Source organism: Eutrema salsugineum, unplaced genomic scaffold (assembly GCF_000478725.1).
Source record: "Eutrema salsugineum unplaced genomic scaffold, Eutsalg1_0 scaffold_6, whole genome shotgun sequence".
In the NCBI taxonomy this organism is placed as follows: Eukaryota; Viridiplantae; Streptophyta; class Magnoliopsida; order Brassicales; family Brassicaceae; genus Eutrema; species Eutrema salsugineum.
The window spans coordinates 14,614,737-14,626,509 of NW_006256547.1; the positions used below are offsets into that span (position 1 = coordinate 14,614,737).

Consider the following 11,773-nt stretch of genomic DNA (forward strand, 5'->3'; position numbering starts at 1 on the left):
GTGTCGCTCGACACCAACCACTTCGTATCTGTTACATCTAAAACACAAAAACGAAAAACGAAAATCAAAAGAAATAAAAATACTTATGTACAGACTTATCAGTGGGTTGCCTCCCACCAAGCGCTTATTTTAAGTCATTGGCTTGACTATGGATAGACTATGCATCTGGGGGATCAGACAGTGGCAAATAGTGCCTCTGTGAAAGTCGTCTCATCCATGGTGGTGTGTAAGCGTTGTGCGCATGAGGTCGTCCAAAGAATACATGAATAGCACTAGGGTGAGATTTGTATATGGACCGCTTTAACCTATTCCCTGCAATATCATCAATTGAAAAACCAAGTGCTCATTGCTTCGGTGGAGATGAATTGAGTGAGATGTTTTGAGCTTCGTGATCAACCGCAGTCACTGGTTCTGTAGACGTTTTCATTAACTCAGGTTGATCTCTCACCTTCTCAGCATCAAGCACGTTCTGATCTCCAACTATCACTTCAGGTATTGCACTGACTTGGAATGTCTGACTATCTATGGTTGAATCCTTCAGTTTCTCCATCTTGAAAGTCATGATGGTATCTCCCAAGTGGAGATCAAGGTTATCATGCTTGACATCAATTACCGCTCCAGCTGTAGCTAAAAACGATCTTCCCAGGATAAGAGGATATTTGGGTTCCTCTCCATATTCCAGAACCACGAAATCTGTAGGAATTATGCAATCACCAACTTTAATCGGAACATCCTCCAAGAGACCTTTTGGGATTCTTTTAGATCGATCTGCTAGGTTCAAAGAGATCTTAGTTGGCTTGAAGTCAGTCATTCCAAGGTTAACAGCTACAGAGTATGGCATGAGCTTGACACTCGAACAAAAATCACACAGCGATCTCTTGAACCTCTCTAAGAAGATAGAGCAGTCCAAAACAAAGCTTCCTGGGTCCGAGAGCTTCTCTGGAATCTTATTTTGAATCATGGCACTGATCTGTTCAGAAATATTCATCACACATTCCTCATGACTCAGATTATTAGTCACCATCCTCTTCACACAACGTCTGAGAGTAGGAGCAATCTTCACAGCATCAACCAAAGGAATCTCAATCACAAGCTTCTCCATCAAAGCCTTGCATCTAGCATCATCTAACTCCTGCTTAGACTTCTTAGGACTCCTTGCGTAAGGAACCTTCGGTTTGTACACACTTTCTTCTGTTAGTTTCGGATTCTGAGCAATTTCAACTTCGCTCTGCGATTGGTGTCGCGCGACACTAGTGGTGGTGTCGCTCGACACCGGCTCTGCTGTTTCGAAATTTTTTTCAGATTCGTCAAACTCCACGATTTCATCCTCAGAAACACCCTTTTTAAGCACATGAGTCAACTTTTCACCACTCCTTAACGAGTTGGCACTGCAGTAATGTCTTATGTTGGTGTCAGTCTTCCCAGGAAGAAATCCCTCTGCAGTTTGAGCAACCTGAGTATCAAGCTTCTTGACATGAGTGTTAAGAGCTTCAATTTTTCCATTCAGATCTAGATACAAAGCATCAATCTTTCCATTAAAGTCCACAGTCATCTTCTGCTGACCTTCTAGGATCTGTTCCAGCATAGACTTCACCTCATTATCAGGAGTTTGAGGAGGAGAAGAACCATAGTTCCTTGAAAAACTGTTGTTGGAGTAGGATGTCTGGTACTGAGGTTTGGAGCTGTAACCAGAAGAGTTCTGATTACCTGTGAAGGTACTCCTCTGATTATTTCTATTGTAATTCGTGTTCCCTGGCTGAATACCAAATCTCTGGCCCTGAAATCCAGCTCCATTAATGAAGTTATCGTCCTCTTCCTCAAGTGCTTCATCTGGTCCAAAATTCTGAACTTCTGCAGAGAATCTGACAGATTTTTTACCCACAAGAAGACTATGCATAGAGTCCAGCTTAGCATTCACCTCAGCAATCTGCGATCCATCCATGTTTCCACCCTGCTTCTTTCGCTGATAGTCTGCATTCTTGGTACTATTGCTAGATGTCAAGTTCTCAATAAGCACAACAGCGTCTCCAGGATATCTGGTGTTGAAATTCCCATTGCTTGCAGCATCAAGAGCCATCTGATACCTCCAATCAACACCTCTGAAGAAAATACTCAGCAGCTGAACATCACTAAAACCATGATGTGGACAATCTCTCTGATATGACTTGAATCTCACCCAAGCAGACTTGAATGCTTCAGTTGGTCCTTGAGAAAACGTTGAGATTTTGAGTCTCAGTTCCTCAGACCTGGCATCGTCATAGAAGTTGTGCAGGAAGGCGTTCCTGGTCTCTTCCCAAGTAGTTAGTGATCCTGGCTCCAACTGCTTCAGCCAGTTAGCTGCTTCTCCAGAAAGAGAATAAGGAAACAGCTTGCAGAAAAGGTAATCATAGGACACTCCATTGTATTTGATGCTGGTGACCAAGTCCTCGAACCTCTCAATATGATCCATCGGGTGCTCATGAGAAAGACCATGAAAAGGATGCTGACCCACAAGAGTGTAATACACAGGCTTGAGCTCAAAGTCGTTCCTCTGAAACGCAGGAGCGCAAATTGCAGACCGATTTGCATAGAATTGCTCAGGTCTGTTGTAGTCACCCAGCGTCCTGATGATGTTACCCTCTCCATCAAGCCGCTGGCCTCTCTCATTACACACATGACCATCTTGGTCTCTCCAAACTCCAGCATCATCACGAACCAATGCCAGTGCGTTCTCCATCTTTGTTAGTTTCTGAGACAAAGAGAAAGAGCAATGTAAGTAACAAAGTAAAATTAAGAAAAACGACAGGTGTCGCGCGACACCACTAGGGGTGTCGCTCGACACTAAGAAAAAACTTAGTCGAAACTCAAGAACTAAAGTTTAATGGTGAAAATCAAGTCCCCGGCAACGGCTGCAAGAGCACAGATGTGCAGTTGTAGTATGTAGGGGTCGAACCACAGAGACGAGAGATTCGCACAATTAACTATCTAGGCTTGAACTATGCTAAGCAAACACAATAAAATTTCAAAGCAACGATGAAAGCAAAATGGTTGTAAACTCGATGGGAAAAAGATAAGGTCAGGGTGTTTCTCAGGAAATCAGAGAATGCAGATCAATCGATTAGTCAGGGTTCAGGTTTAAGCACGGTTCTTGAACTCGAATCACAAAATTATAATTAACCAACTTTCGTTGTGAGAATTATCTAAGTTAAAATTCTAGAATTCCAAATTCCTTTGCAAACCCTAAAGATTTAAACCAGCTTTAATGCTCAAGTTCGATATGTTCACAAAGTATCTAAACCAAATTCCTTTGCGAATAGCTACTTTTCTCACCCTAGGTTTTTTCTAGTTATTCAATTACACTTCCGTGTCAATCAATTAACCTAATGATCTAAGTTCTAGGTGGCCAGTCCATAATTAGTTTTAAGAACAACCTATGGTGAAGAACTAACAGTTATGAACCCTAATTAACAAATCAATCTAAGATTCAATGAAATCTTTTATGAGAACCCTAAACCTAACAATAAAACTACTCAGACATGGAGATTGAAGCAATAAACATGAATGAATAGATTGCAGAAAGCAGTAAATATATTAATAAACAGGGGTTCGAAATCTTCTCTCTCCGGAACAGAGTTTCAGACTTGTCTTCCCAAAAGCTTTCAAAAACAAAAGTTCTTTCTAAGAAAATCTCCTGTCTCTATATAAGGTGGCTAAAACCCCTATTTATAACTTAAAAACACGTTTTGGGCTTCTTAGTGAATATTTGGAAACTTCTGGCCCCAACTCCTTCTTCAAATAGGAGACAGAATTGAGTTTTCCTTATTTATTCGATCGGTGTCGAGCGTCACTCTCCATGGTGTCGAGCGACACTAAAGCACATAATTCATCCTTCACGAATTTGATCCTTGTTTAGCTCCAAAGTGCTCCAAAATCACCAATTAAGCTCCAAACGTACCTATGACCTGAAAAAACTCCAAAAGACTCGAAAAACACTAGAAAGACTCTATAAATAAGACCTATACCATGGTTAAAAACCATAAAAACCATGATATATCAACAAGTCTAACACGAGGAGGCATATTTCTCAAGCCCTGAGCTTTCTCATCCCTCTACTCAAAGCTTTTTATCTGGGTATCGACCCCTTGTGACCAGACCTCCGCTGTTTAATCAAGCTGTCTTCTCAATCACTGCACAAGCCACAAAAGAAAGAGAAGAATCCACCATCTATGCACCTTGCAACATGGCTTATTCTTGTGTGAGTGAGTTTCAAGAGCAATATTCTGAAGATGAAGAGTATGGTTTGTTTGTTGAGGATGCAAACCCTGGAGATCATTCATCAAGAAGTAGCTCACCAATCCCTGAAGAACAAATAACCAAGAGCATATCTATAGAGAGAATTATCGAGTTCAACCACTTTGTGAAGACAATTCATCTCTACCATGGATTCAATGATGTTTGCAAACTAGACTGTCTACAAGTCTTCTTCAAATACATCAAAGAGACTAAGGAGAACATCTACACCTATTTCAAGAGAGCCAGATACCTAACTTTCCCTAGATCATCACCTGATGCATCAGTCTACAGGATTCATCTCAAAGATCCTGAAGAGAGCAGTGATTACACCATAAAAATCAGCAAAAAAAGCTTGAAGAGTTCAATACAGTATTTCAGAGCCTACCCCAAGGAATTTCCTTCGCCAGATTCTGCAAAAACCATATGATCGGTGATATGTTCATAATTTGCATCATTTAGGTTGCATAAATCATTCCAAATCATGTTTTATTTCATGCATTTTAGGTCCTTAGGGTTTGTTTTAGAACTTAGGAGATGCATTAGGTCCCAATGAGTCTTTGCATGTTTTGAGTGTCTATCAGGTGAATATGGAGCTGAAAAGAGGAATCCAGGAGGTGGAATGGTGAGCAAAGCTTGAAAAAGTGGAAAAATTGGGTCTTAGGAGATTATCGGCCATTCTCGCTGGCCAGGAAGGTTTTACCGGCCATTTTCATGTACCGCGGGAAGCTTTACCGGCCATTTTCATGTACCGCGAATGAAGTGTATCGGCCAAAATCTCCAGGTGTGAACGTGCCTCAGAAATCGCCTGTCCGGGGAGCCTTCCGGTCCGATTCAGACGGCGGGTGCTTCATAGAAGTTGGAGAGCATTGGAGCACGGTCTCATAGCAAGTAGAATCGTGAAATTCGGACGCGTGAGCAGAGAGATAAGCTCGTCGGAAGGAACCCCTGTCTCGCAGGTATTCCGGACCGAGCAGATCAGTTCTGAAGGATGCGAAGGACGGTGTACTTCCAAGCCGATTCAATTTCCGGGGCCTTCATTAGAATCAGAGAAATTTGAGTCTTCTTTCCATAACATCCGAGATCAGTCAATTCGGAGCTTTGAGCAGAAAGATACGGTCTCCGGAATGAACACATGTCTAGACGCCTTTCTCTGGTCGTGTAAATGCACTTCAAAGATGTGCCCTCCAGGAAACCTTACACTTCCCAAACACTGAAACTTCCTTCAACAAAGTTGGAGACAAATGAGTCCTCTGTCTTCTGAAACCGGAATCACTCAATTCAGACAAGTCTCCAGGAAGTTATACTCTCCGGAATGCGAGATGGTCCAGACAGCCCAGAGCGACTAAGTTAAGCATGCCGCGATGGAATGCCACGATCCACACTTGGCCGTGGCAACTTTTGTGCACCCTCGGCAAATGACACGATCTTCATGCCACGGTCTACACTTGACCGTGGCAAACACACACTTGGCTGAGAGGAACTTCTTGCAACCTTCGGCGATTGACACGGCCTAAATGCCACGGTCTGAGGCTTGACCGTGGCAACCTCTTGCAACCTTCGGCGATTGGCACGAGCTGAATGCCACGGTCTGGGATTTGACCGTGGCAAATGAACACGTGGCTGGAGACAACTTCTACACAGCTTCGGCTTTTGACACGATTTCAATGCCACGGCCTGAGCCTTGGCCGTGGCAAGCATAGATTTGGCTGGGAAGGATTTCACATGCATGCGGGTTTTGGCACGGTCAGAATGCCACGGTCTGGGGGCTTGACCGTGGCAACCTTTACACATCTTCGGTGTTTGACACGGTAACTTGCCACGAGTTCCAGATGAAGCTTGATCAGACCGTGGCATCAAAAGGAACCAAGAACACAAGTAAAGACTTTGACACGGTCAGGATTGCCACGGTCACTCCAAGAGCACACCAGACCGTGGCAAACCTACACTTACCCATCAAGGCCGGGTAAGTACCCGGTTTGTTCCGGGTTGACCCGGTTTGCCCAAGCCTCTTTTATAAGGTTTTTAGACCTAATTTGTAGAAGACACTTAATCTACTTTTAGTCTTCTTTCCCTTTTGGTGAAAACCTACTTAATACACTTTGTTTTAGAGAGTTTAAAATCGATTTGCAGTTTCTTTCCATCTTGTTCATCATTTCTTATCATCAAATCAAACTTCTAATCATGATTAACAACACATCTTGCAAAGGATCTAGTGTGTTGATCATGATTAGTGAATAGTTACCTTAATGAGGTTCTAGATGTGTAGGTTAGGGTGCTAAAGTGTTAGATTAGGAATGCTTAGGGCTGGATTCATTGATTCATTTCTCTAAACAACTGTTCTCTATGCTAGATCCTTGATAATCACTTGAGATCTAGATTCTGGGAATTTCATGCACCAAAAGTGTTTGATGAAATTCCTGAAAGAGTTGTATTAGAGGTTTAAGCATTTTTCTGCATGGTGATGTATTGTTATTTGCTTGAATGATCATTGAGAACTGTTTATTAATGCATATTGATTCATATTTCACAAATGGGAATTTGGTTTGAAAATGGATTAGTGTAGGGGTTAATACCTTCATGAAAGGATTAACCTAGATTAGAGTTCTTAATCACTTGAATCATGTCTCATCATTGTCATTAGCATTTCTGGTTTAGCACCAAAGCACCCTAATCAACTATCATGTCTAGAATCTCATGCCTCCATCATATCATATTCACATCATTTGTCATTGTCATTTGACTTTAAACCTGTTTAAGTTGTTAGTTGTCATTAGTTAATCAAAATCACTCTTGTTTGCTTGAATTAAGAACTTGATCACATAGTTTAGTGTCTAACACCACATCTGGATTGATAAACCTCTTTGTGCTACATTGACAAGGGGATTGATAGCCCTGAGACCCTAAAAAGTCATATCTATCAATTGGCGCCGTTGCCAAATTGTGGTTGATTAGCATTAAGCTCTGATCTGTTCTTGAGATCAAGTGCTTACTTTCTTGTTTTTACTGATTCCTTTCAAGTTCTGTTTGTGATTTCAGGTGTATGAACACCAGGTCTAGATCAAGAAGCTGTGGTCCACCTTTCCCTCTCAACGACAACATCAACCTTTTGGTACCAAGGAGGAGAAGGGACAGACGTGGTAGACAGATTGATCAGGCTGACATGGAAGACCAAAGAGATCACGTGGTAGATATAGAACAACCGGTTCAGGAGCAACAGGCTCAGGGTAATGGAGTTGGTCAAGGGCTTCATCAGGGTAATGTTCATCAGGAACAGGTGCACCATCAACAAGCTTATGTCCACCAAGGACAAGCTCAAGCTCATCAACAAAGGCATCAGGCCAATGTTCAACAAAGACAACAAGTGCACCACCAACCCCACCCTTTCCAACCACAGCAAAGAAGATATGAGCAACCCCAAGTCTATGTTGGAGAGAATGACAGGGCCAATGCTCATCAGTATGAAGCTGGTATTCAGGCACCACCTGTGCAAAACAACAACTTCGAAGTGAAGGCATCTTTGCTGAATATGGTCCAGAACTCAAAGTTCCATGGGTTAGCAATGGAAGATCCCTTGGAACACTTGGACCAGTTTGATAAGGTGTGTGATCTGACCAAGATTAATGGAGTTTCAGAAGACAGCTTGAACCTAAGACTATTCCCATTCAGTGTTGGTGACAAAGCTCATCAATGGGAAAAGAATCTTCCAAGAGGCTCCATTCAAACCTGGGAGCAATGCAAGCAAGCCTTCTTATCTAAGTTCTTCTCCACCACAAGAACTGCAAAACTGAGGAACCAAATCTCTAGCTTCACTCAGCACAGCAATGAAAGTTTTGGTGAAGCATATGAGAGATTCAGGAGCTACACAAACCAATGCCCACACCATGGGTTTAGTGAGGCTTCTCTTCTCAGCACACTGTATAGGGGAGCTCTTCCCAAGATTAGAAACCAGCTGGATACTGCTTCCAATGGGAACTTTCTGGGTAAAGAGATACATGCTGCTTTAGAGCTAGTGGAGAACTTAGCATTGAGCAATGATACTTATGGTGAAGACTATGACAGATCAAATAGGTCTGAAGGTTCAAGCTCAGAACAGAGGCTCACCAGAGAAGTTAAGGAGTTGAGGAGTGAATTAGACAAGCTGAAATTCACCACTCAGAAGCCAATGCATTTTGTTGGAGAGTATGAGGAACCTTCTCAACTCTTTGAGAACATAAGTGAAGAAGGTCTTACCCAAGAGGAGCTCAACTACATTGGGAATCAGAGGTTCAAAAGATATCAGTATGGTAATGCCAATCCAAACCTCTCTTACAGGAACATCAATGTAGCTAACCCACAAGACCAGGTCTATCCCAATTCTCAAGCTCCAAAGAACTTTGTTCCCAAGAACAACTTTCAAGGGTCATTCCAACCCAAGAATCAATTTGGTCAGAATCAAAGTTTTGGTCAGCAACAGCAACCATTTCAGGGCACTGGTTACACTTCACAGCAGCCAAAGGCACCACCAGGGTTTGGTCCACCACAGTTCCAACAGCAGGCGCCGGTTCAACAACAGTTTCAGCCACCAATGGTTCAACAGCAGCCACAGATGGGTACAGATATGGTTGGTATTCTGCAACAACTACTTCAGGGTCAACAGACTATGCAGCAGGAAATCAAGGAACTGAAGCAAAACCAGGCATCAAGCTCAAGGAACCAAGGTCACCTACCTGGAAAACCAGAACCCAACCCCAAGGAATATGCCAAGGCCATTACACTGAGGAGTGGCAAGGAGTTACCTGGTATTGAGAACAACAAAGTGATCATTGAGGACAATGATCAACCTGAGGGGGAGGCAGCCTTAAAGGATGATCAAGTTGCTGAGAAACCAAGGACAGAAAAGGGTAAAAAGGTAGCAAAGGAACCAGAACCAGAGAAGAAGTATGTGCCACCAACTCCATACCAACCCAAGCTCCCATTTCCAGGGAGATTTAAGAAGCAACTAGTGAACAAGGCAAGAGCTGTATTTGAGAAGGCACTCAAAGAGACACCACTCACAATGCCTCTCATTGATGCATTCTTAATGATGCCAAAGATGGGGAAGTTCTTGAAGGATGCAATTCTGAACAAGACAAAAGAGCTTCAAGGCATGGTAGTACTAAGTCATGAATGCAGTGCTATCATTCAGAAGAAGTCCATTCCAAGGAAGTTAACTGATCCAGGGAGCTTCACACTCCCTTGTGCCATTTGACCTCTTCTATTCTCTGGATGTCTTTGTGATCTAGGAGCATCAGTCAGCTTGATGCCATTCTCCATAGCAAAGAAGCTGGGCTTTAGAGTCTTCAAGCCTGCAAGGATCTCTCTTATCCTTGCAGATAGATCAGTTAGATTGCCTGTTGGTATGTTGGAAGATCTACCTGTCAAGATAGGTGGTTTTGAGGTTCCAACAGATTTTGTTGTGCTGGAAATGGATGAGGAACCAGTAGATCCTCTCATCTTGGGCAGGCCATTCCTAGCCACTGCAGGAGCTATTATTGATGTGAGAGGTGGGATAATAGAGCTTCAACTTGGGTCTGAAAGGCTCAAGTTTGATGTGAATGAGATGATGAAGAAACCCACCATTGAAGGTCAATGTTTCTATGTGGAGACAATGGATCAGTTGGCTGATGAGTTGCTTGAGGAGCTGAACACTGAGGATCCTCTTCAAGCTGCTCTAACTCAAGAACAAGGAGACAATGGGCTCTTAGCTGAAGCAAGTGAAGGGTATAAGCTGTATCTGGACAATGCAAGAGAGCTGGGTCCTGAAACAAGGTTTTTGGAGCTGGAACAAGGTGGTTCTGAGGTTTTTGCAATCAAGGAATCAGCCACCAGCCAAAGCAGCTTGGACCAGGACTGGAATGAGGCTGATGCACCCCCTGTTGAGCTCAAACCTCTACCAACAGGGTTCAGGTATGCTTTCTTAGGCTTAAACTCCACATATCCTGTCATCATCAATGATAGCCTATTAGAGGATCAAGAGAGTGCATTGCTTAATGAAATAAGAAAGTTCAGGAGAGCCATAGGGTATTCTTTGGCTGATATTAGAGGGATCTCTCCTGACATTTGTACCCATAGGATCCACCTAGAGGACCAATCTATGTCCTCTATTGAGCATCAACGAAGACTTAACCCCAACCTTAGGGAAGTGGTTAAGAAGGAGATACTAAAACTTCTTGAGGCAGGGATAATTTACCCAATCTCTGACTCAAGATGGGTGTCTCCTGTTCATGTTGTGCCCAAGAAAGGTGGGATCACAGTGGTGAAAAACGATAAGGATGAACTCATAGCTCAAAGAACCATAACTGGCCATCGCATGTGCATTGACTATAGGAAATTGAATTCTACTTCTAGAAAAGATCATTTCCCTTTACCATTCATTGATCAAATGCTTGAAAGGTTAGCTAATCATCCTTATTTTTGTTTTCTCGATGGGTATTCGGGGTTCTTCCAAATTCCCATAGACCCCCGGGATCAAGAGAAAACAACATTCACCTGCCCTTATGGCACTTATGCTTATAGGAGAATGCCCTTCGGTTTATGTAATGCACCAGCCACTTTTCAAAGATGTATGATGCACATTTTCTCTGACATTATTGAAGAGAAAGTTGAGGTGTTCATGGATGACTTTAGTGTCTATGGCTCCTCCTTCTCGGATTGTCTCTCTAATTTGACACAGGTGTTGGAGAGATGTGAGCAGCACAACTTGGTGCTGAACTGGGAGAAGTGTCATTTCATGGTGCAAGAAGGAATAGTTCTTGGGCACAAGATCTCTGAAAAGGGTATTGAGGTTGATAAGGCAAAGGTGGAAGTAATGGTGAACCTGCAAACCCCCACTTCAGTTAAAGGGATAAGGAGCTTCCTTGGTCATGCAGGGTTTTATAGAAGATTCATTAAGGACTTCTCAAGGATTGCCAGGCCCTTAACAAGACTGTTGTGTAAGGAAGTGGATTTCATCTTTGATGCTGAATGTGAAGAAGCCTTTAAGTTGATCAAGGAAGCATTGGTTAGTGCACCAATAGTTCAGGCACCAGACTGGTCCCTTCCTTTTGAGGTCATGACAGATGCTTCTGACTTTGCTGTTGGAGCAGTACTTGGACAAAAGAAAGACAAGAAGCTGCATGTGATCTACTATGCCAGTAGAACACTTGACTCTGCCCAAGAGAAGTATGCTACAACTGAAAAGGAAATGCTGGCAATAGTTTTTGCCTTTGATAAGTTCAGAAGCTACCTGGTGGGATCAAAGGTCATTGTGTATACTGATCATGCAGCCCTCAGGTACTTGATGACCAAGAAAGATGCCAAGCCAAGGCTGTTGAGATGGGTTTTATTGCTCCAAGAGTTTGATATGGAGGTGCTTGATAAAAAGGGCATTGAGAATGGGGCTGCAGACCATCTCTCAAGGCTGAGGATTGAAGAAAAAGTCCCCATAGATGATGCTTTGCCTGAAGAGTCTCTGATGGTGCTCCATTCCTACTTGGAGTTTGAG

General features: G+C 42.9%; 1 protein-coding gene and 2 non-coding genes across 3 annotated transcripts; 1 reads left to right on the forward strand and 2 right to left on the reverse strand.

Annotated features, from left to right (window-relative positions):
* Positions 1-343: 343 nt before the first annotated feature.
* Positions 344-2,716, reverse strand: LOC112083521. The gene is made up of 3 exons (XM_024151551.1): positions 2,420-2,716; positions 1,091-2,320; positions 344-970 (listed from the first exon to the last, which is right to left on the reverse strand). Exons 1-3 carry the CDS (start codon positions 2,714-2,716, stop codon positions 344-346), a joined length of 2,154 nt encoding a protein of 717 aa, XP_024007319.1.
* Positions 2,133-2,239, forward strand: LOC112083773. The gene has a single exon (XR_002897901.1). It is a non-coding gene; the product is annotated as a small nucleolar RNA R71 (small nucleolar RNA).
* A 5,337-nt stretch (positions 2,717-8,053) lies between the features above and the next one.
* On the reverse strand, positions 8,054-8,160 carry LOC112083585. The gene has a single exon (XR_002897721.1). It is a non-coding gene; the product is annotated as a small nucleolar RNA R71 (small nucleolar RNA).
* Between the last annotated feature and the right edge of the window lie 3,613 nt (positions 8,161-11,773).